The sequence below is a fragment of the Perognathus longimembris genome, chromosome 1 (genome assembly GCF_023159225.1).
Source record: "Perognathus longimembris pacificus isolate PPM17 chromosome 1, ASM2315922v1, whole genome shotgun sequence".
Lineage (NCBI taxonomy): Eukaryota > Metazoa > Chordata > Mammalia > Rodentia > Heteromyidae > Perognathus > Perognathus longimembris.
The window spans coordinates 54,337,888-54,362,346 of NC_063161.1; the positions used below are offsets into that span (position 1 = coordinate 54,337,888).

General features: G+C 45.9%; 2 protein-coding genes and 1 long non-coding RNA gene across 5 annotated transcripts in view; 2 read left to right on the forward strand and 1 right to left on the reverse strand.

Moving 5' to 3' along the window:
- Faim2 (Fas apoptotic inhibitory molecule 2) overlaps positions 1 to 3,787 on the forward strand; it is a 37,836-nt gene extending 34,049 nt beyond the window's left edge. For both annotated transcript variants that reach the window (XM_048364809.1, XM_048364817.1), the window contains exon 12: positions 3,638 to 3,787. In XM_048364809.1, the coding sequence (XP_048220766.1) occupies positions 3,638 to 3,787 (150 nt within the window). The remainder of the gene's footprint in view (positions 1 to 3,637) is intronic.
- On the reverse strand, positions 1,280 to 15,300 carry LOC125364986. Its single transcript, XR_007213613.1, has 3 exons — positions 15,036 to 15,300; positions 7,313 to 7,317; positions 1,280 to 1,307 (listed from the first exon to the last, which is right to left on the reverse strand). It is a non-coding gene; the product is annotated as an uncharacterized LOC125364986 (long non-coding RNA).
- On the forward strand, positions 13,991 to 20,071 carry Bcdin3d (BCDIN3 domain containing RNA methyltransferase). 2 transcript variants are annotated; one of them, XM_048364827.1, is made up of 3 exons: positions 13,991 to 14,248; positions 18,442 to 19,053; positions 19,247 to 20,071. In XM_048364827.1, exons 1-2 carry the CDS (start codon positions 14,009 to 14,011, stop codon positions 19,036 to 19,038), a joined length of 837 nt encoding a protein of 278 aa, XP_048220784.1. In that variant the 5' UTR covers positions 13,991 to 14,008; the 3' UTR covers positions 19,039 to 19,053; positions 19,247 to 20,071. The 2 variants fall into 2 exon arrangements, with proteins under 2 accessions (XP_048220784.1, XP_048220795.1); XM_048364838.1 differs by having other exon boundaries at positions 18,442 to 19,044; positions 19,238 to 20,071.
- The last annotated feature ends 4,388 nt before the right edge of the window (positions 20,072 to 24,459 follow it).

Sequence of the window (24,459 nt, forward strand, 5' to 3'; positions counted from 1 at the left end):
TTTCCTTCTTCACATGGAAAATTTACTTGGGAATGCAAATGGAATGCCACAGAGTGCAATGAAGTAAAATGACATTGCAGAATAGTAACAGCTGATGCCAATGTACACTGACACAGTGGTGTGGATATTATTATTATTATCCCATGCTGCAGGTGAGGACACTAAGGTTCAGTGGCTGACTTAACTTGAGTGATGGAGCTAGAACTCAAATCTAGGCATTCCAGCTGTAGTCTGAACTCCTGAGTACACTTCTCTCAATGTTGCTGAGCTCAGAGACCTGAAATACCCAACTCAGCTCCCTGCAGCCCTGGCCACAGCTCCCCAGTGTTCTTCTGCTAAGGCCACAGAGATTCCCGTAGGAACATGTCCACCTCGCTGATGAGATGCAGGAGCCACCTGAGTCTTAGCAGCAGCGTCTACCTGTCCTCGAGAGAGCACCCCTCCTTCTGCAGACAACAACAATAAGCCCTATTAGCAGCTCCCACTCGTTAAGCCCTGGCTGTGTGTCAGGCACCATGCCAGGCACCTTACACACATTATCTGACTCTTGTGACAGCCTCATAGGCAAGCACTCTCATCCCCCTTTTACACCTCTGTACTTACAGGCTCAGAGAGACTGAATGCCTTTCCCAGGACACCTAGTGAGTGGCAGGGAAGACTCCCAAGTTTGACAGATATTCTAGACAGAGTTGATCATCACTCCCATCTGCCCCACCTTCAGAGATGAGCTGCTTCCACGTCCCACTGCTGAGGGACTCACTCCTGTTGGAACCTCTGGTCCCCTGTGCAGTACTGGGGGCTTTGGCATGGATGCAGGAATTCTCCCAGGGTTCCACAGGGCTGCATCTAAAGCAAAGAAGAATGTAGGTCCAGGGGGCTTGGGGCAGCATGCTCTCAACCTCTAGGGTAAAGTGCAGATTTCAAGGTCAAGTCCAGCTATTTTGTCCCCTCTCCCTTTGCACATTGCTTTTAGCACACTGAATGCCTCCCTCTTCATATGTGGCCCCTTCCAGTCCCCAGCGCCTGCGCCAGGTCTTCTCTGTCCACAAACTCCTACTCATCATTCACACCTCAGGTAAAATGTCACCTCTCCTGGGATACCCAATCAGAAACTCCCTCCTCCACAACCCTAATTATAGATTGTACCAGTGTTTCTGGTCATTATCTGTAGGTGTCACCCACTCAGCAGTGAACCCCCCCCAAAGCTGACATAGCTTTGTGTGCCCCATTGTCTCTTCAGCACTCAGCAAGTCCCTGGCATACAGCTGTTACACACACACACACACACACACACACACACACACACACTTTTGTATACAAATGAGTTTCAGAAGACTCAGGAACACAAGTCTCCCACATATAAGTGATGGAAGAGAGGGACATAGCCCAGTTTACAAAAGTATAAATGGATTTAAAGAATTGCAGATTTCACCAGGTGTAGTGGTTCAAGCACCATAATGCTAGCTACTTGGGAGACAGGATCAGGGGATCATGATTTGAAGCCACCCCGGGTAAAAAGAAGTCTGTGAGATTCCATCTCAATCAATGGCTGAGCACAGTGTCATGTGCCTGCTGTCATCTCCAGCAACATGGAGATGCACAAGTAGGAAAATTGTGGGCTGGGAATATGGCCTAGTGGCAAGAGTGCTTGCCTTCTACACATGAAGCTCAGGGTTCAATTCCCCAGCACCACATATATGGAAAACGGCCAGAAGGAGCGCTGTGGCTCAGGTGGCAGAGTGCTAGCCTTGAGCGGGAAGAAGCCAGGAACAGTGCTCAGGCCCTGAGTCCAAGGCCCAGGACTGGCAAAAAAAAAAAAAAAAATTGTAGCTCACCTTGAAAATAATGAAGGCAAAAAGGGCTAGAGGTTTGTTTCAAGTGTTATGAATTCAATCCTTAATACTGAAGGGAAGGAAGGAAGGAAGGAAGGAAGGAAGGAAGGAAGGAAGGAAGGAAGGAAGGAAGGAAGGAAGGAAGGAAGGAAGGAAGGAAGGAAAGAAAAAGAAAAAAAGTAGTCTCCATAAACTAATGGCTCTTACCCCTTTTAGGTTTTTTTAAATTGTTTTTGCCAGTCCTGGGCCTTGGACTCAGGGCCTGAGCACTGTCCCTGGCTTCTCTTTGCTCAAGGCTAGCACCCTGCCACGTGAGCCACAGCGCCACCTCTGGCTATTTTCTGCATACGTGGTGCTGGGGAATCGAACCCAGGGCTTCATGTGTATGAGGCAAGCACTCTTGCCAGTAGGCCATATTCCCAGACCACCTTTTAGTTATTTTTTAATTAATTAATTATTTTTGTCTGCTGTGAGTCTTGAACTCAGGACCTGGGCGATGTCCCTAAGCTCTTTAGCTCAAGGCTAGTACTCTACCACTTTCATCCACAGCTTCACTTCCAGTTTTTAAGTGGCGAATTGGAGATAAGAGTCTCACTGGGTTGAAGCCTGAGTTGGCTTCAAACCATGATCCTCAGATCTCACCCTTCTGAGTAGCTAGGATTACAGGCATTGAGCCACCAGCACCCGGTTCTTACCCTCTTTTAATACTGTGTACCTTTTGGCCTCTCTCTTTAGAAGGAAGCACCATGGTTGCCAGATTTCATGTGCTGATTCTAGGTTAGACCTAGGGGAAAGCTACATAGGAAGAGAAGAGTCACTGTGGACAGAAGGAAGGCCTACTCGGGGCAGTAGTTGGTGGCCAGCAGGGAGCAGCCAGGGCTTGAGAATCCATCCAGAATCCACGAGGCCATGTCAGTGCTGCAGGGAGAAAACACATTCACCTGTACTGCCTTTAGACAGCAAGGAAGAATAGTTCCATGCAGAGGCTCTGAAACTGGCCTACTCTGGTTCAAATCCTGGGCTGGCCACTTTCTATGTGAACTGGGGCAAATATTTAGCCTATCTGGCCTCAGTTTGCTCTGGGGATGATAAATCCAACAGGACAGGGTAATTAGTGAGACTATTTAAATGGGCTGATGTCTATGCAGCACCTAACAAATGCTCATTCGGTTCCTGCTTGCTAGTACTTGGAGTACTCAAACCTTTACCCTCCCACAAAAACCAGGGCATTCAGGGAAATGGGGGGAAAACAAAACTAGGCTCAGCCTGAAGGTTCCCTCCTAACTTCCTGCCACCCAGTCCCCCCACCCCCAGCACTTTGTATTGTTTACTGATTCCACTCAACACACTAAGACACACTAAGCTCTCTGCTAGGCTTCTGTGCTTATCACCATAGTAAGTGCTCTGTAAATAGATGTTGAGAAAGTTCTAGATTCCAGACTGTCACTAAGCAGTCAGGTAGAGGTGAGAATAAGAAAATCAGAGGTGGAGGCCGAGGGCATCGGTAGTTCAAGCCTGTAATCCTAGCTAATCCTGTAATCCTTGAGATCTGAGGATCCAGGCTCAAAGCCAGCCCAGGCAGGAAGAAAGTTCATGAAACATTTTTCTCCAATGAACCACCAAAAAGCTAGAAATGGAGCTGTGACTCAAGTGGTAGAGTGCCAGTCTTGAATAAAAAGCTCAGGGACAGCATCAAGACCCTGAGTTCAAGCCTCAATACTGGCATCAAAAAAAAAAAAAAATCGGGCTTGCCCTCATTTCACAGTGCTTGACCTATGACCTCTCTCTCTCTCCTTCTCCCCCAGTTCCTGGCATTTGACACCCAGTTGCTGATGGGTAGCCGACGCCACTCGCTGAGCCCTGAGGAGTATATTTTTGGAGCCCTCAACATTTACCTAGACATTATCTATATCTTCACCTTCTTCCTGCAGCTATTTGGCACCAACCGAGAATGAGAACCTTTCCTATCCCCACCTTCCTGCCGAGAATGCCCCCACCCCCTCCTGTGACCTCTCTGTGCCCCTGCGATGCCACTCATAAACTCGCTGCAGCCAGCCTGTGGCCAGCGCTCGTGCCCTTGGCCTGCCCTCACCCTGCCTTCTGCCACTTGTACATACGCCATCCTTTGGGGCCATGGAACTGAGACCGCACCATCCTTTGTACCACCCCTTTCTCCCCAATTACAGCTTCTACATTGGGAGAGTCAAGGCTGAGGGCCCCTTTCTGTTTGAGGACTCACAGGACAAGGAGGTGGGAAGTTGACCCCCGGAAGCCTGGGTGTGACCTATGACCCCTAAGACTCCTAGAGTTGCCATGTTAGGCAACCCTGGCCACACTGTCCTTCATCCAGTCTATGCTTCCTCTGACTTTTCTGGTTCAAGCACTGACACTGTAAGAAAGGGGTTTGGGAGGGCGGCACAGCTACGGGATGAGGAGATGTGCAGGGGAGGGGGGTGATGGGGTCCCAGGATGCCCATTATCTCTTGGCTCTAGAACCAGTGGCTTATTCTAGGGACTTGAGCCCTAAGGCCAAGTCCCTAGCCTCTGTGATTTCCCTCAGTTGGCCCTCTAGGGTCCTGACCAGAGGTGAGAGCGGAGAGCCATGTGGGGTCAGTCATCCAGCCCTACATCCTCTTGGGAAGTGTTTGGAACATACACATCTTCTCCTTCTCCTCCTTCCACACCCCACACCCTAGAGCTGCTCCCACAGAAGTAAGGTGTGGGAGCTTTTTGGAAGAGGCAGTTCTAGCTGCTGGGCCAGCCCCATGTGGGAGAATTCTGCCCTGTCCCCAGCCCTCACCTAAAACTGCCCCAGTCCCTCCTGCACCTCTTGTTTACTAAGCTCACCACCATCTGCTGCCACCTGCTGGCTCACCTCCAGCTGGGTCTCCTGAGGCCTTAAGGAGTCCCATCCCCCAGCTTCCCGGCCAGTCACTGAGCTCAGAGGCCCTGAGCCCTTGCCCCCCTTATCTCCATATCTCTCCATTTTGGAAGCTGTCCAGCCGATGCTAACAGCCAGGGCCAATCCCTTGAGCTGGTCCCATGAGATGAAGCCAGGACTCCTTATCAGCCTGCAGGAGGCTGGGATCTCAGGCAGGGCGTGCGTCAGTCATCCGGCCCCCTGGCCAAATGCCAGCTGGGGAGGGGACCAGGGGGCCACACCTGGGACAGCATGCAGCCAGCGTATGCACGTGGCCAACTCTGAGCCAGTGGAAAGTTACTGGGTGGAAGCAAAGAGGCTCTGAGGGGGACCCCTCCCTTGGCTTCCCCCTCCTCATATCCTGGGGGGTGTTCCATTTGGGTCCCAGGTAATGTGATTAGGTACGCTCTCTATTCTGGACCCCAACCCTCCCCCCTCCCACCCTTCCTATTTCTAACTTTCAAGAAATATTGCAAAAGCGTGTGAAGTTTTATTCTGTCTTGGGTATTGGAGAAGAGAAGGAACCAAGGACCGCGAATGGGATGCCAGTTGGCCTAAATTAATCCATTGCAGCAATCCTCTGCGTCCACAGCAGAGGGAGGGCAAAGCCAAAGTGCTCACAAAGGCTTGGTAATGAGTCCAAGGTCGCAGAGCCCCCCACAGCTGCCTCATGCAAATGGCATCACTTATGCCCTCCAGCCTGAGGGAGGGGAGGGGGCTGGAATGAAACTGATATGGGTGGTAGAGCCCTGACGTCTCAAGGGACCAGTGGTCTGCAATGCCACCCAGTCTTGCATCACCAGATTCTGCACTCAGATTTTCCTCCACCTGGCTACCATCTGGGAAGCAGGATTTCTGGTTTCTGATTCCTAGCCTTCTTGCCAACACATTCATGGCATTAGGCAAAAGTTTCTTGCTGTCTGTGATTCAGGTGCTTTTGTTTTGTTTTGTTTTGTTTTCCTTTGATACTGAGGCTTGAACTCAGGGCCTTGGCACTGTCCCTTAGCTTTTTTTGGGGGGGGGGGACCAGTCCTGGGCCTTGAACTCAGGGCCTGAGCACTGTCCCTGGCTTCTTTTTGCTCAAGGCTAGCACTCTGCCACTTGAACCACAGCACCACTTCTGGCTGTTTTCTGTATATGTGGTGCTGGGGAATTGAACCCAGGGCCTCATGTGTACGAGGCAAACACTCTTGCCACTAGGCCATATTCCCAGCCCCCTTATCTTTTTTTGATCAAGGCTGGTGCTCTACCACTTGAGTCCCACCTCTACTTGCAGCATTTTGATAGTTAATCCGAGATAAAAGTCTCATGGACTTCTGCCAAGGCTGGGTTCAAACTGGGATCCTCAGATCTCAGCCTTCTGAGAAGCTAGGATTAAAGGCGTGAGCACCAACTGCTGGCTGTGCTCCAGTTTTCATATCTACAAAATGGAAATGGCCTGGCCAGTGTGGTATAGGCAGAGGCACCAGAACATGGATTACACTTCATGTAGTTTTTCCTCACTCCTCAAGGCCCTTTGGATTCCTCTCTTATCTCTGGCTTCAGTTCCAGAAAGGGTTACAAAGGCCTACACCTTTTCACTGACCTGCCACACACATGCTGGCCAGCTTCCCAGAATCTACTTGTCTAAGTCCTCCTCTTCCTACAGAGGCAGGACTGAGAAATATTTCCAAAGCTAAACTCCAAAAGGCCAAGGAAAGAGCAAACCCTCAGACAATAAGTAACAGAATCTGGGCACAAATCACAGTCATCTCAAAGATGGCTCTTTTTTGGAGGGAGGGGGAGATCCGGGAAGTGTGCTTCTTTCTCCTACCCAGGGTCCTGAGCAGAGGTTAGGGCACCACTGAGCTGTCAGTAGGAGCAGAGTCCAAGCCCAGGTGTCCCACCTGTGACCATGTGACCCACCATCCAAGTGACTGGATGGGTTTTAGGAGGAATGGTGGGGATGGGCAATGGGGGAGGGGCAGGAATTATGAGGAATGCAAGATTAGTATGATGAGAAACTGAAGCCAAACCTGGGCAGGTGCCACAAAGCTACAGAGGAAAGACACCTCCTGGGTGCTCATTTTAGCATGGGTGGGGCAAGACTATTTGTTTTTAACTAGAGAGAGCCAGCAATCTTCCCTGGCCCACCTGGAGAAAGTTGGAATTTTTTTACACAAGCTCTGTGGCTGCCCTCTAGTGGCTACTTGAGGAAAAAGCAGAGCCTGGTACAGTGAGTGGGAAGACAAAGGAGGCGGGGAGAGAGGGAGGAGGCAGGAAGGACCTGGCTGTCAGATTTCCTTTTCAGCCTTTCCTTTTTGGCCAACAATGTCGCTTTTGTCACATCTCTTGGATACTGTTTACTTGTCTTTGTGAAACCACCTCTACACAGCCACAGTCCTGAGTTTTCCAGCATCTCTGAGGACAGCACCAGAGCAAGTGCTTGCCCACCATACTTCCAGATGCACCCTTCTGCTTCAACAAGTTCTCTAAGTTCCTCATCCCTCTTCTTCCCTGGGTTCACCTCCCCAGGGTCTATGAATGGCTGAAAATATGAATAAAAGAATTACTATGACACCTGAGCTGGGTTATTTTTTTCAATTTACTTCCTTAGTGTGCCAGTACTGGGGCTTGAACTCAGAGCCTAGACACTGTGCCTGAGCCTTTTCACTCAAGGCTGGTGCTCTACCACTTGAGCCACACCTCCAGTTCTGGCATTTTGGTGGTTAATTGGAGATGAGTGCCTCATGGACTTTTCCAGGTTGGCTTCAAACCATGAGCCTCAGAGATCAACCTTCCAGGTAGGACTATAGGTGTGAGCCACAGCCACCTTGCTAATGATTCTGTCTGCCTTTTGCACGACACCTCAGAATGCCTACTGGAGTCTATGTGTAAGTAACTCAGAGCAGTGGGACAACTTGCAGAGTCCCTTCTGTTGGAGCATCATGTGAATTAAAGCCCACAAAGAAATGATAACTTGTCTACTTGCTCAGTAAACCCCTCCCAGAGGCTCTCAGGGTTCCAGCGCTAGACGGAATCCCTGGGAGGCCCCTCCACACTGACAGGCTCACTGGGTCATGAGAGACTGTTCTTTGGTTGGTGGCTCTATTACAAGTCTCTTCCTTATTTTGAGCCAAAATGTTTCCTTAAAATACTGGGACAGCTCCTCAAAAATAGCAGCTGTGAATCTATACAACTGAAACTTCCTAGAGCTGTCAAGTTCACTTAGAATCTACAGGACATATGGTGCATGTGTTCAACAGGAGGAAGGAAAAGGAAGGAAAAGGTAGAGGAAGGGAGGGGAAGAGATGGGGAGGAAAAAGTAGAGGGAAGGAAGGGGAAGGAAGAAAGGGACAGAAAGGGAAGGAGAGGGAAGGAGGAAATGAAAGGGAAAATAGAGGAAACAAAGGAAAGGGAAAATGAAGGAAGAGAAAAAGGGCGAAGGAAAGAGGGAAGAAGGGAGGAAAAAATCCATCTATTCCAAATGTTTCATTTAACTAGGAGGAAAGTAAGAAGCAGGGGTTGCAGTGACTTATCCAAGTTTTTGCACAAATGACCATGGGGAGGAGTAGAAGGCATCTGAGTTGATGTTTATGTCATCAGGTTCCTGTGAGGACAGTGGCGCTGGGGTCAGCATATGAGAGGGGAAGCCATCACAACAGAGCTGCCAGGAACTTTATCCTTTTCTCTAACAAGATTCTGGTATAAGTTCAACTGGACTGTGGAAGAGCTCAGACCACATCTGGGAAGGTGACAGAAAAAGCAGCAGGGGCAAGAGTCAGCAGACAGTAAAGAAAACAATCAGTAGCTTTTCTTAGGTGTCCAGCGTGTAGAAAGCACTTCTATAGATGTCACAGATGAGGGAGAAGATGCCACCCACATTGGAGGAGAGAAAACAGCCACAACAGCTAGAGATCCATGTAGACCAGAGACTTCTAAATAGATGCTTTTTCCTTTTGAGACAGTGTCTCACTATGTAGCCCAGGCTGGCCTCCAACTTGCCTGCCTCAGCCTACAGAGTGCTAGGCACACAGGCAGGCCACACTCCAGCAAGAAGCCAGTTCTGAGATGAGGAATGCAGGCAGGGAGGCCTCTGAATCAGGGTATGTCCTAACTTCCTTCCATTAGGCCCCAACTTCTTAAGTTTCCACCACCTCCCAAAGGGTGCCATCAGCTGGGAACAAAGTGTTCAACACAAGAGTCCCTGGAGGACATTTAATGACCCAACTTACAATGGTATTACATACTTGTGGAGCATGGTATGATAGTCATATATACATATATATATGTATATATATATATAATACATATAATAGTAATCAGATCAGCATAGTCTACCACTCCAAATACTTATCATTTGTGTTAGAAAATGTATAAGTAAATGCTGCTATGCTAACATAGAAGATGCTTCTGGTACTCACCATTTTCTCTCCATCTTCTCTTCCCTGGCACCTTTCCAGTCTTTGGTAACCATTATGATACTCTTATTTTTGGGATCAATCCTTTTTAGCTTTCATGTACAAATGAGAACATGCATTATTTGTCTTTCATTTAACATAATGTTCTCCAGTTCCATCCACCCTGTGGCAAATGACAGAATTTTATTCATTTACTTATGGCTGAATAAAATTCTATTCTATATATAAACCCAATTTCTCCATTCATTCATTCATCAATAGACACCTAAGTTGATTTCATCCTTTGGCTATTGTGAACAATGCAGCAATAAACATAAGTGCAGGCAAGGATGGGGTGGTTCATGCCTGTAATATTAGCATTCAGGAGGTTGAGATCTGAGGATCCTGGTTCAAAGCCTGCCCAGACAGACAAATCCAAGAGAATTTTATCTCCAAGTGACGAGCAAAAGGCTGAAAGTAGAGGTGTGGCTCAAGTGGTTGAACACTAGCTAAAAGGTCAAACAAGAGTGAGAAGACCTGAGTTCAAGACCAATACTGGCCAAAAAAAAAAAAAAGAGTAAAGTCTCTTTAACAAACTGATTTCCTTTCCTTTGTAATATATACCCAGTAGTAGGATCACTGGATCACAAGGTAGTTCTAGTTTCAAGTTTTCTTTCCTTCCTTCCTTCATTCCTTCTTTTCTTCCTTCGTTCCTTCCTTCCTTCCTCTCTCTCTCTCTCTCTCTCTCTCTCTCTCTCTCTCTCTCTCTCTCTCTCTCTTTGTTGTTGCAAGACTGAGACTCAAACTCAATACCTGATGCCGTGCTCACTGGCTGGCTCTCTACCAGCTAAGCCATGCCTCCAATCCCTAGCTTCAAGTTTTGGAGGAAACTCCATACTCTGTTCCATATTGTCCATACTAACATATGAGAAGTACCTCTTCTTCTTTTTTTTTTTTTTTTTTGGCCAGTCCTGGGCCTTGGACTCAGGGCCTGAGCACTGTCCCTGGCTTCCTTTTTGCTCAAGGCTAGCACTCTGCCACTTGAGCCACAGCGCCACTTCTGGTCGTTTTCCATATATATGGTACTGGGGAATTGAACCCAGGGCTTCATGTATACAAGGCAGGCTCTCTTGCCACTAGGCCATATTCCCAGCCCCTACCTCTTCCTTTTAACCCTGCTTGGATACATGTTCTGAGCACAACAAAAATGAATTTTCCATGTAGCTAATGAAGCCCAAGCATATATGTAGAATTTGAAAAAGTAAAATGTTCTCTTACAGTTGGTTATGGCTATTATCTATTTCCCCTCCTTCATATTTTCTCCTGTGTTAGACCACACAGGAGAAGCCATTGGCATTTTTGAGATCCAGGGAAAGTTTAGTTGGGAATATGTTGTGTTTGGGATCTATTCATAGTTTCAGTCACTTCCATGCATAGTTACTACCCATTGCCCAGGTGTAGGAATACCTTCCAGGAGTACTAAGTATACCTTATCCACCCATTATGTGACTCACCTGGTGCTGTGGCCTATATGTACAGTCACAGGTCAAATGAGGATATAAACAAGTCTCACAGCACCTAGCACCGGAAGTATGTGGGAGTAGAGGAGAATTAAGGCTTGAAATACATGAAGCCAGAAGACAGTCTGAAGAAAATTCTTCCAATCATCAGCCATGAGACTATAAACAGAGGATTTTATCACATACCAATACTAATCAAAACAAGTTTTTCTAGTTGGCAATATACTCAATAACATACCTGGGGGAGGGATTGTTTTTATTTTTATTTTTTGAGATGTTGTGTTCAAACTCAGGGCTTGTACAAGCCAGGCAGCATGCTGCCAATGAAGGACATCCCAGTCCTTTGGTTTCTTTTCTTTCTTTTTTTCTTTTGGTTGGTGATGGGGCTTAAACTCAGGGCCTGGGCACTGTCCCTAAGCGCTTTTTGCTCAAGGCTGGTGCTCTATCACTCTGAGCCACAATGTCACTTCTGATTTTCTAGTGGTTAATTGGAGACGAGTCTCACAAACTTTCCCACCCAGGCTGACTCTGAATCACAATCCTCAGATCTCAGCCTTCTGAGTAGCTAGGATTTCAGGTGTGAGCCACCAGTGCCTGGCCCTTGGTTTTGTAATACAGGGTCTCCTGTAGCTTGAACTCATGATCCTTCCTGTACCTCCTGAGTGATGGAATTACAGGTGTGTGCCACCATGCTCAGCTCATTCTTTTCTTTTTTAAAATTCCTATGCTTCTTTTTAATTAAATTTTTTTCTTTTTAACTCCTATGCTTAAATTTTTGATGCTTTTTGTTTGTTTGTTTTGCCAGTCCCAGGGCTTGATCTCAGGGCCTGGGTGCTGTCTCTGAGCTTCTTTTACTCAAGGTGAGCTCTCTACCACTTGAGCTATAGCGCCACTTCCAGCTTTTTTCAGTAGTTTATTGGAGATGAGTCTCTCAGAGTTTCCTACCCAGGCTGGCTTTGCACTGTGATCCTCAGATCTCAGCCTCCAGAGTAGCAACAATTACAGGTGTGAGCCACTGGCACCCAGCATTGGCACAAATTTTTAAGTTATCAAGTAATAAAAGATAAATCTGGGCTGGGGATATAGCCTAGTGGTACGAGTGCCTGCCTCGGATACACGAGGCCCTAGGTTCGATTCCCCAGCACCACATATACAGAAAACAGCCAGAAGCGGCGCTGTGGCTCAAGTGGCAGAGTGCTAGCCTTGAGCGGGAAGAAGCCAGGGACAGTGCTCAGGCCCTGAGTCCAAGGCCCAGGACTGGCCAAAAACAAAAAAAAAAGATAAATCTGGTCCACCATGCTAAGATTGAATTCTTTCTGGTTTCTCTCTAAAATGTTATTCTCAAACAAAGAAGTAATCAAATAGTGTGCAGCCAAAAAGATTAAGGAAAATATCCCAATATGACTGGCATTTAATTAACCAAATTATTATGAAAATCTTTTGTGATGCTTGTGATTCATGTCAGCTTTTTAAATTTTTGTGATTTCTCATTACAAACACATTCTCTGTCATAGCTATTTTTGTATTTGTAATTTGGTGGTGTTTTGTTTTGTTTTTCTCAGAGAGGAGATACCTCCACCCCCCACTCCAGCCCCCTCACACATCCCATTGAATTGTCTAAGCATTTGGCTCCACAAAACCTGGCCAACCAAAGTACACAGCAAGTTCCGAGGTACCACTACAACTGCCCGAAGGTGTTGGAGATGACCACAGCCTGAGAGTGTCTTGGATTAATCAGGCGCTCCCAAATGAATACAGGTTAGAAAAGTAACCAGTGGGGGCTGGGGATATAGCCTAGTGGCAAGAGTGCCTGCCTCGGATACACGAGGCCCTAGGTTCGATTCCCCAGCACCACATATACAGAAAACGGCCAGAAGCGGCGCTGTGGCTCAAGTGGCAGAGTGCTAGCCTTGAGCGGGAAGAAGCCAGGGACAGTGCTCAGGCCCTGAGTCCAAGGCCCAGGACTGGCCAAAAAAAAAAAAGAAAAGAAAAGTAACCAGTGGGTCAAATTAAAGTGCCTCTTTATGAGGTCACTTCTGAGGCACTTTAGGTCACCTGTAGCACTATCAGGCCCACATCTATCTTCATTTCTGGAAAAACCTTTGATCAGGAAGAGCCTGCCTTTCATTATCTGGGCTTGTTGCCTGTTTTCCTCCTGGTAAACCATGTTTTGAAAACTCAGAGCATGTCCATGTCAGAAGAAGAAGAAGGAGGAGGAGAAGAAGATTAGAAAAAAGCAGAGTGGGGCTGGGCACTGATGGCTCATGCTTATTATCCTGACTACTCAGGAGGCTGAGATCTGAGGAACATGCCTGGGCAGGAAACTTTGTGAGACTCCTATCTCCAATTAAGTTCCAAAAAGGCGGGAAACGGAGCTGTGGCTAAAGTGGTAGAGTGCTATACTTGGGCAAGAAAGCTCAGGGACAGCATTCAGGCTCTGAGATTAAGCCTCTGGACTGGCACCCCAAAAAAGTGAAAATTAGAAGGAAAATGACCCGATTTAACTCCTTTTAGAACTTCTACAGGAGTCATACTTCAGTCCCTTATTAGTTTAACAAACTGTTGGCCTCCTACAGCAGAAGATACCTTTAGGGTAGGCAAGAAAGAGGACAGGCAACACAACTCTGCTGTCCATGCTGGAAGTGCTGTACCTTCTAGCTGCCCAGTATGATTCCTCAGTTCTTCTCCAGCCTTCCCTCCACCCCCTCAAAGAAAGGAAGGAAAGAAGGGGAAAGCAGGTCTTACAGGTCGATTAGCTCTCCTTCAAAGGTGGAGACAAAGAGATCATGAGTTCGAGGCCAGAGCTAGCCCGTGTTTCTGGGTAACAAAATACAAAGAAAAGGGCTGGGGATATGGCCTAGTGGCAAGAGTGCTTGCCTCGTATACATGAAGCCCTGGGTTCGATTCCCCAGCACCACATACATTGAAAATGGCCAAAAGTAGCGCTGTGGCTCAAGTGGCAGAGTGTTAGCCTTGAGCAAAAGGAAGCCAGGGACAGTGCTCAGGCCCTGAGTTCAAGGCCCAAGACTGGCAAAAAAAAAAAAAAGACAAAGAGCTGGGGGCGTGGCTCACGCGGTTCAGCGTCCTGCGTAACATGCACTGTGTTCAATCCCCAGTACGAGGAAAGGGGGTGGAAATACCAACCGACAGACTCCTTCTTCCGAGCGCTCATGTGCTCCCCGTAAAAGGGAGAAGACGCAGCTAACCGCCGCAGGAGCGCTCGACCGAGAGCGCCCTCCGCCACGACGGCGCTCAGCCACTCCGCGCACGCGCACACGACGCCGAGCCGCTTCTGCCCCGCCCACCCCCGGCTTCCGGCTTCCGGTTCCGCCTGGGTGCGGGGCGGGACTGGAGCTCATGGCGGCGTCCGCGAGGCTGGCGGGAGGGGGCGCTGAGGATCCCGCAGCGTCGGAGGATTCTCGAGTTCTGGAACCCGGGGCCGCCCCGTTCGGAAACTTCCCTCACTATTCCCGCTTCCACCCTCCGGAGCAACGGGTCTGCCTTCTGCCCCCGGAGCTACTTCGACGGCTCTTTCCTCCCGAGGAGGGTCCGGAGAAGAGGCCGATCCTGGGGCTCGACGTGGGGTGTAACTCCGGGGTGAGTGACGGGGAGGGCTCCGAGCGCGGGAGCACCGCGGCCGGCCACCACACCTCCGAGTCTTGCCCCTGACGGGCTTGAAGGGTAGCGTTGACCAACCCTGGCGCTGTCCCGGCGCCTTTTTTTGCTCGACGCTAGCGCTCTACCACATTGGAGCCACAGCTCCGCTTCCGGCTTTGGGCAGGAGAGCCTCGAGCACTTTCTTTCGCCGGGCTGGCTTCAAACCGTGATCCTCAGATCTCAGCCTCCCGAGTGAGCCATCGTTGCCTGGCTTCCTCAGCCAGAGACCCCTGGTTGAGGAGGGTCACCTTATTTGGACTTCTGGCGCAGTTGCCAGCCAGCCATCTGCTGAGGAAAGGGAACTTCGGGGGACTCAACGTATGGGAGCTTGGAATTAAAATTAGTTCACTGAGATAGATGAGCCAGGGATGCCAGAATCATGCCTGGAATTTAAGGATCGTGTGTGCTAATACTTACTTACCGTAGTTCAGGACAGACCCAGAGGTCTGGTGCCTTTACTTAAAAAAAAAAAAAATCATTGGTAGAGACAGGCGTCGGTGGCTTATCCTTATAATCCTAGCTACTCAGGAGGCTGAGATTCGAGGATCACAGTTGGAAGCCAGCCCGGGCAGGAAAGTCCATGAAATTCTTAAATCTCACCAAAAAAATTCTTAAATCACCAAAAAAGCCAGAAGTGGAGCTGTAGCTAGAGCCATTAGGTTTGAGTGAAAGAGCTGTGAAACAATGCCCAGACCCTGAGTTCAAGCCCCGGTACCAACACACACACAGAGTACACCGAAGGCAGTGAAAAGAATTTGGAAGGAAAATACAGCATTCTGCTTAAAGTGAAGGAGAGGAGTCCTTACCACTCTTCTTACTGCAAAATAGTCAAACATAAAAATATTATAATCAAACCACATAAAAAATAGGAAAATGGCTCTCAGCTATTGGTAACCACTTAGATATCCTAGAGAAGCATGGAATCTCACCTATGATTACATTTGTTTCAGAAGTTAATGTGAGCCCCGCACTGGTGGCTCATACCTGTAATCCTAGCTACTCAGGAGGCTGAGATCTGAGGATCATGGGTCAAAGCCAGCCCGGGCAGAAAAGCCCATGAAACTCTTATCTCAGAAAAACTAAACTACTCAGAAAATGCCAAAAGTGGCATTGTGGCTCAAGTGGTAGAGCACTAGCCTTGAACACAAAGAGGCTCTTGGATAGCACCCAGGCCCTGAGTTCGAGCCCCAGGACTGGCAAAAATAAAAATAAAAAATCTTAGATTATGGAGAGCTGCCTGAGGCTCCCCTTGCATGTCATTGTCCCCTAAATAATACAGTCACCACTGTTGTAAGCAATCTGGACATTAAAGTGTAGTATATATGTAGGGTGATGTTTTGCAAATATTATGTCATTTTATATAAGGAACTTGAGTATCCATAGATTTTCACATTCTTAAGGGTCCTTATAAGAGATGACATCATAGTAAAAAATATATCTGGAACCTGTAAATCCAGCTGTAAGTCTTTTTACCACACAGTGTAGCACTAATACTTGTAAATTCTAGGGCATTTGTCTTGTATATACTCCAGCATTTATGTTTTATTTTTACAAACAGTAGTTCTAGGTTAGCCTGGGCTGCATAGTGAAACCCTGTCTTTAAACTCCCTCAAACTCCCAATAAAGACAATCTTAGTTCTTATCCTATATCTATCAAATTAGCATCTGTACTTCCAGTTGATGGTTGTTTATGTTAGAAAAGCCTAGAATAGAGGAAGGAACCTAATATAACCTAAGTCTTGTGATGTACTGACCATATGACAATGGACAAATAAGTCACCAGACTCTGAACCATACTTAAAATACCAGGTTTTTTGTGTTTTTTTTGTAGACCTTTCATTTTATTTTTTTTCAGGTTTTTTTTAATGAACTATTTCAAGTGTACAGGAAAGCACATAAAGCTTAAGTCTATACTCTATATATATCTTATTATGAAACACAAACATTTATGACCACTGTCCAAGTCAAGAATAAAAGAGTCTCAGTACCTCGGAAGTTCCTTGTGATTTTCGGTTTATGAGACACCTCTTTGTGTGTGTGTGTGTGTGTATGTGTGTATGTGTGTATGTGTGTGTGTGTGCGTGCATACGCGCTCACCCCTGAACTCAGAGCCTGGGTATATTCTATCCCTTAGCTTTTTTGCTTTACCACTTGAGCTGCAGCTCCACTTCTGACATTTTGATGGTTAATCAGAGATAAAAGTCTCAGACTCTTCTGCTTGGGCTAGCTTCAGATCTTGGTCCTCTGATCTTAGCCTTCTGAATAGCTAGGATTATAGCACCTGGCTCAAGACTTCCCTCTTGGCCCAGAAGTAACAACTAGCCCTTGTATTATTACTGTTCCTTTGCTTTTCTTTATAGCTATTTTTCTATGTAGTTTAATTTTTGCTCGCTTTTGGACTTCATATAAAATTTGCCACATGTTTTCTTTGTAACTTGTTCTTTTACTCAGATATATTTGTGAGAAATATATATGTATATATATATATGTTGCTGAAGTTAGACAGGTTGACAAGTTTCTTCATTTCTCTCATTTTAAGTTGCTATTCAGGCTGTGCACTGTGGCTCATATCTGTAATCTTAGCTACTCAGGAGGCAATAATAAAGGATCACAGTTTGAAGCCAGCAGGAAAGTCTGAGACTCTTCTCTCCAATTAGCCACCAAAAAGCCAGAAGTAGAAGTTTGGCTCAGTGGTAGAGCATTAGCCTTGAGCACAAAGCTCAGGGACAGTGGCCTGGCCCCAAGTCCAAGCCCTAGGACTATCACAAAAGAAAAAAAAAAAAGGTAATTAGTATCCCATCTTTTTTTGTGTATGTGATGATACTGGGGTCTAAACTTGCTAGAGAAACACTTAACCATTCGAGTCATGCCCCCACTCCCCCCTTTTTTTGCTTTATTTTTCAGGTAGGTTTTTGTAATTTTGCCCAAGACTGGCCTCAGACTGTTATCCTATGGCCTCCTACCTAGCTGGGATTGTAGGCACATGCTGCTTTGTCTAGTTTAAAACTGAGATGAAGTCTCAATTTTTTTTTTGTCCTCTTCCCTGTCTCTGTGTCCACAGTAGCTGGTATTACAGGTATGCATCACCATACCCAGCCAGTATTCCATCTTAATGGTTATGCCATATTTGTCCATACTACTCTTATTGGACATATGAGTGATTTCCATTGTGCATTTTCTTCACCTACACAAAAAATTGCAGATGTAGTAAATAGGAAAATGCCTTGAAAAGCCAAAACACAAATTTGAGTTAGTTATGATGGTTATATAAATCAAAGACAAAAGAGATAGTATAAAGGACACTAAGATGGTGAAAATCACAAAGTATTGGATTTGGCTAGAAGCAGGTCAATAGTAAGTGATGAATGGCAGCTACAGAGCAGAGTAAATCTCAGAAGGCGATGGTGAAGTATGTAAGACAGTAACATTGAAAACTGTAGAGTGGGGCTGAATGGGAATGTTTTGGAATTCAGACTTTGCTCACCACACATCTGAAGAAACTTTTGTTGTTGTTGTTGTTAGATGATGTTTACTCTATTCCTCACCTATTAAGGGATATTGGTTATGCTTCTGACCTCTGTCCTTTTCCCTTGGGTCTGAAATACTAAAAAAAAAAAAAAAAAAAAAAAAAGGTAGTGGGGCTGGGAATGTGGCTTAGTGAGAGTGCATACCTTGCATGCATGAAGCCCTGGGTTCAATTCCTAAGCACCACATAAGTAGAAAAAGCCCGAAGTGGAGCTGTGGCTCAAGTGGCAGAGTGCTAGTCTTGAGCAAAAAGAAGCCAGGGACGGTGCTCAGGCCCTGAGTCCAAGTCCCAGGACTGGCCAAAAAAAAAAAAAGGTAGTGAGTGTACCAGTATATGACTTAAGCTGGAAAATACTGCTATAGTTTCCTTTGCTGCATCAGCCAGGTAGGCTAGTCTACCCTCAGTGTCAATGTAGAGATGATGCATTACAGCCTGTGACCCCTGGAGGGCACTGAAAGGCTGTTGATGAAAAAGTGCAACTTTCTTAGGTTACTGTTTTTGGAGTCTGGAATCCTCTAAGGCTCAGAAGCAGGCTCAGACAATGATAGGCATCTCTTTCACTCACTGGCTGAGAGCTGCAATGACAAAATCTTTTGGTTTCTTCTAGGATCTGAGTGTGGCTCTATACAAACACTTCCTTTCCTTAAGTGAGGAGGAGACCTGCTCAGATGCCTCCAGAGAACTCCGCCTCCTCTGTTGTGACATAGATCCAGTACTGGTGGAACGAGCTGAAAAAGAATGTCCTTTTCCTGATGCCTTGACTTTTATCACCTTGGACTTCATGAATCAACAGACCAGGAAGGTTCTTTTGACCTCTTTCTTAAGCCAGTTTGGACGTTCAGTTTTTGACATTGGTTTCTGCATGTCAATAACCATGTGGATTCATCTGAACCATGGGGACCAGGGCCTATGGGAGTTCCTGGGCCACCTTTCTTCCCACTGCCATTACCTTCTTGTAGAACCACAGCCCTGGAAGTGTTACCGGGCAGCTGCAAGGCGCCTCCGGAAGCTGGGACTCCATGATTTTGACCACTTCCGCTCCCTCACCATTTGCGGTGATATGGCCAATCAGATTGTTCAGATCCTGACCCAGGACCATGGCATGGAATTAGTATGCTGCTTTGGCAACACCAGTTGGGACCGAAGCCTTCTGCTCTTTCGGGCAAAGCATTTCACAAGAGACATCCAATCCCTAAATCACTGATAGAAGAAGAAAAAGGAAACAGGGGCTGGGAATATGGCCTAGTGGCAAGAGTGCTTGCCTCCTACACATGAAGCTCTCTGTTCGATTCCCCAGCACCACATATATGGAAAACGGCCAGGTGGCAGAGTGCTAGCCTTGAGCGGGAAGAAGCCAGGGACAGTGCTCAGGCCCTGAATCCAAGGCCCAGGACTGGCCAAAAAAGAAAAAGGAAACAGATTAGGGTTCTGGAGGCAGTGAGATGGAAAGACAGGAAAATCAAGAAAGAGATACCAAAAAAGGTTTTGTACTAAGAATTATGTTACTTGTAAGGCAACGAGGAAGCCTCAAAACCTGGCAGAAGCTTTTTGGGACAATATCCACTGCATACAAAGGAAAGAATCAGTGTCTGTTTCTCATTGTTTAGGACAATTCCAGGGGGAAATTAATCCATAGAGCAGTGAGTGAGGCTGTCTGAATTAAGACTGTGATCCTGGTTGTGGGAAGTGGAATGGGCTACTTTTAGAGGTGGTTTGTTGTTTTGTGGTGCTAGGGATGGAACTACAGTCTTGTGTATGATGAGCAAATATAATTTATCATTGAACCGTATCACCAGCCCTTGGGGATTACAGATACTTTAGATCATACTAACCTGAGACTATATCCATTCCCAGGGTTCCTTAAATCAGATCTGATTTCCAGAGTTATTTTCTGGACTTTCTAGGCCTGCCATAAAGACAAAGCCTTAGAATACAATCCTGTAATGAAGAGTTTTAGACTAGCTGGAAGTAGTTAGTAGAAAAAAAAATCTTATTTTTCTAGGGCTAGTGAAGTCTCCAACGTGCCCAGTAGTCACAGATAACAGAAAGCTGCATTAACTGCTGTTTAGGGCTGCTTGCTAAACATATGCAAAGCCCTGGGTTTGGGCTCCAGCACCACCAAAAAAAAAAAAAAAATCTTGGATATTTTAATTTTGAACCCAGTGACAGTGATTTGGATCTAAAAATAGTTTATGCCTTTATTATACAATATACATAAATTTTACTGTGTGAACCTCTTTGTTTGTTTTTGTGCCAGTCCTGGGGCTTGAACTCAGAGCTTGAGCACTGTCCTTGAGCTTTTTGTTCAAGACTGACACTCTACCACTTGAGTCAAAGCTCTACTTCCAGCTTTTTGGTGATTAATTGGGGTAAGAGTCTCACAGACTTTGCTGCCCAGGCTGGCTTTGAACTGTGATCCTCAGACCTCAGCCTCCTAAGTAGCTGGGATTACAGGCATGCGCCACCAGTGTCTGGCTTGCTTGCTTGCTTGTTTTTTGTGTGTGTGTGTGGTTTGTTTTTTTTTTTATTGTTACCTGCCTTTTAATCCACTTCCTGTCCTGTAGTAATAGTTTGCCCATCTGTACAACTGAAATAACACCTTTCTTTTCCTATGTCCAGATGACATAAAGAATGTTTGTTTTGTTTTTGTTGCCAGTCCTGGGGTTTGCACTTGGCCTGAGCACTGTCCCTGGCTTCTTTTGCTCGAGGCTAGCACTCTGCCTCTTGAGCCACAGCGCTACTTCCAGCTTTCTTCTACATATGTGGTGCTGAGGAATCGAACCCAGGGCTTCAAGTATACGAGATGAGCACTTTACCACTAGGCCAGATTCCCAGCCCCGACATAAAGAATGTAAAGGTATTTTTACAGACAATAGTGTTAAATAAAAATAAGGTGCTACTACTTACCTTCTGATGGCACTATATATAGTGCTGTGCTGAAGGCTTATTAGACCAAAGGCTTTTAACAGAAATCTCTGAAAACACCTATTTTATTGTGTCTAATAATTTGTTTTCAGTAAGAAAGTATAAGGAGGAGAAAGTATAAATATAAGGAGGGCTGGGGACATGGCCTAGTGGCAAGAGAGCTTGCCTCGTATACATGAGGCCCTGGGTTCAATTCCCCAGCACCACATATACAGAAAACGGCCAGAAGTGGCACTGGCTCAAGTAGCAGAGTGCTAGCCTTGAGCAAAAGGAAGCCAGGGACAGTGCTCAGGCCCTGAGTTCAAGGCCCAGGACTGGCCAAAAAAAAAAAGAAAGAATAAGGAGCTCAGATGCAGGGTTACAGAGCTGGGTTTTGGGGGATTTTATTGTTTGGGATTTTTTTCTGTTGTTTGTTTTTTGGTGCCAGTCCTGGGACTTTAACTCAAGGTTTCAAAACTGCCTCTGAGCTTTTTCTCTCAAGGCTGACACTCTACCACCTGAGTCATAGCTCTACTTCTAGCTTTTTAGTGATTAATTGGAAATAAGAGTCTCACAGACTCCCCTGCCCACACTTGCTTTGAACCATTATTCTCAGATCTCAGCCTCCTTGAGTCACTAGGATTACAGGCATGAGCTGCTGGCACTTGGCTGTGCAGAGGGTTTTAAAGGAAGTAGTTTTAGGAGAGAGATATGGAACTGTTGGAAATGAAGCTAATTTTGGGTGGTCTCACTAATCACAGTGGTTACAGAACTGAATTTCCCCCATTGTCAGTAACCCTGAGGCACAATAATTGGGAAGCTCTGATCCTTGGGGACACACTTCTACTTGGATGTCCTCCATGCATGATGATGACATTCAGTGTGAAAGTGAACCTATCATCTCCCAAATTTACTCTTCTTCCAGCATTTTGGACTTCAGTGAGTGGTCCTACCATCTGCAAAGTACCCAATCCAGAAGCCTTGGCTTAGCTTTCTCTTCACAATCCAAAGCTCTATTGATGGGGCTGGGAATATGGCCTAGTGGTAAAGTGCTCGTCTCGTATACATGAAGCCTTGGGTTCAATTCCTCAGCACCACATATATATAGAAAAAGCTGGAAGTGGTACTGTGGCTCAAGTGGCAGAGTGCTAGCCTTGAGCAAAAAGAAGCCAGGGACAGTGCTCAGGCCCTGAGTTCAAGCCCCAGGACTGGCAACAAAAACAAAAACAAAGCTCTATTGATATTACTGCTATTTATTGCTGAAAGTCATCTGTTCATCACCTCTGTTTCCTATTCCAGTTCACACAACTTCTAGAAAAATTTTCTGTCTTGTGTCCCTGACTTCAGTCTAGCTTTCTGTGTTCTACACCTGTAGCCACCAGTGATCTTTTCCAAAAATGCAAATCTGAATATGCCACTATACCAGCACCCCTACATAACTCTGTTCAAGGAGTCTGCCCTGCCCTTAGTTAAAGCGTTATCTTCACAGCTTGCCTTTCCCTCAAATTCCATATGAACTCCATATTACATACCTAATACAGAGTTAAGGCTCAATAAAATGCTTTGAATTTGTGAGCAGTAAAAAAAAGGAGGTCCATGGATCTGATGGCTCAATAATACCTGTATCAGGTAAGAGGTTTCAAAGCTTATATTAGCACTGCTATTAGGATCTAAGGAACCCGATTGTCGAGTAGAATTAAGCACCAGTAGTAACAACCTATTGAGCAAATATTAACAAACTCCTTCCCCTTACTGACTAGGGAAGACATTAAAATGTGCTCAGAGTTAATCCAGCACAGAGAACAGCCAAATTAGAATGTTACTAGAGGTCGGTTACCAGCCTGGCCATCTGTTATCACGAGTTCTAACCTTAGGCCAGGTTACCCACCAGCATAGCACAATGGATAAATGGCTATAACATCAGCTTCTGAGAAGTGAAGATGATCTAGCACTAAATGAATGACCACATAGCATTGAAGTGGGAACCTCATTCAAATACTGATGTGAGCAATGAGGGGGAGGTTCTCTGAGATCATCTGCCAGTATGTCAGCACTACATACATAGACCAGAGCAACAAACTGGTTTGTTGCTAACAGCTTGCAATTCCAGACACCTAAAAGGCCTAGCTTGTTTTGTAATTATTACAAAGGACAATGTATGATTATTGGTGCATATCAAGGATAGAGATGTAACTTTGGGACTTTTTTTTTTTTTTGGTCAGTTGTTGGGGCTTGAACTCAGGGCCTGGGCGCTGTCTTTGAGCCTCTATGTACTCAAGGCAAGTGCTCTACCACTTGAGCCACGGCAACACTTCTGGTTTTTGAGTGGTAAATTAGAGATTAGAGTCTCATGGGGACTTTTCTGCACAGGCTGGTTTCAAACCACAATCCTCAGATCTCAGCCTCCTGAGTAGCTAGGATTACAGGCATGAGCCACCGACACCTGGTTGGGACCTCTAATTTTTAATAATTTAAGTGGATAATAACACTGAGAAGTGTCTTAACAAATACTGAAAAAAAATGATAGAGCATCTGTTATCACTAAGATGAAGTTTTATAAGGCTGAAGGTGTAGCTCAAGTGGCAAAGCATTTGCCCAGCAAGCAGGAGGCTCTGAGTTCAAACTCCTGTACTTCCAGAGAGAAACAAGGGAAGAGTGAAAGAATATAAAGGTTTGTGAAACAAAAAAAATGCCCAAATCTGAGCCAATAGAGTGGCTTAGATTGCCTATCCAGCAAATGCAAGACCAGGCGTTCAAATCCCAGTATGACAAAACAAGATGAGCAGGAAGAAGAATCTGCCAAACTTTGAATGTTAAAACCATCATGTGTACAAGAGCTTTTAAGGAAGGAAAGTGCAGATGCTCTGGCTGTATTTATTAAACAAGAGTAAACATCTGAATGAAAATGTAAAATATCATCTAGATGCTTATAAAAATCCAGTTATTTGGGAACATCCAAAAACAGGTAGAAATGCCTGGAGGACTTTTTTTTTGTTTAAGATTTTCCACCCAGAAGCTAAAGAATTCATCAGACATGTAAAGTCATATTAAACTTCTAAGCTCTTTGAGGGAAAGACCATGTCTAAATTTTGTTATACTCCCAGGACTAGCCCATTGATACCAACAAATGTTGAACTAGGCTCTAGGGTTCATGCCTGAGTTCAAGCCCTATGACCAGAAAAAAAAAAAAAAATCCTGCTGTAGGGTTCCAACGTTGCCACTGTCTGTCTACAAATAAGGTTAAAAAGAAGAAAAAGGCTGGGATATGGCTTTGTGGTGGAGCACCTGCCTGCATGCACAAGGTCCTGGGCTTGATCTCTAGCACCACAAAAATAAACTGATGGGTATGATGGCACACACCAACACTTGGGAGGCTACAGCAAGCAGAACCTGAGTATAATACCAGGGGAAAAAAGAACTTTTGTCATCTATCATCCATTTCCTCATTCTGATATCCATACAAAACCTTTTGCATTAACTTTTCCCACTTCCCACCCTATACTAAAGTGATCTGCTCACTGTCCGGGCAGGTAATTTCTTTTCTTATCTGTATCCTACATCTTTCCTATTCAAGTTCTGTAGGTTTGGACTCAGGGCCTGAGCACTGTCCCTGGCTTCTTTTTGCTCAAGGCTAGCACTCTACCTCTTGAGCCACAGCACCACTTTTGACTTTTTCTGTTTATGTGGTGCTGAGAAATTGAACCCAGGGCTTTCAAGCGTG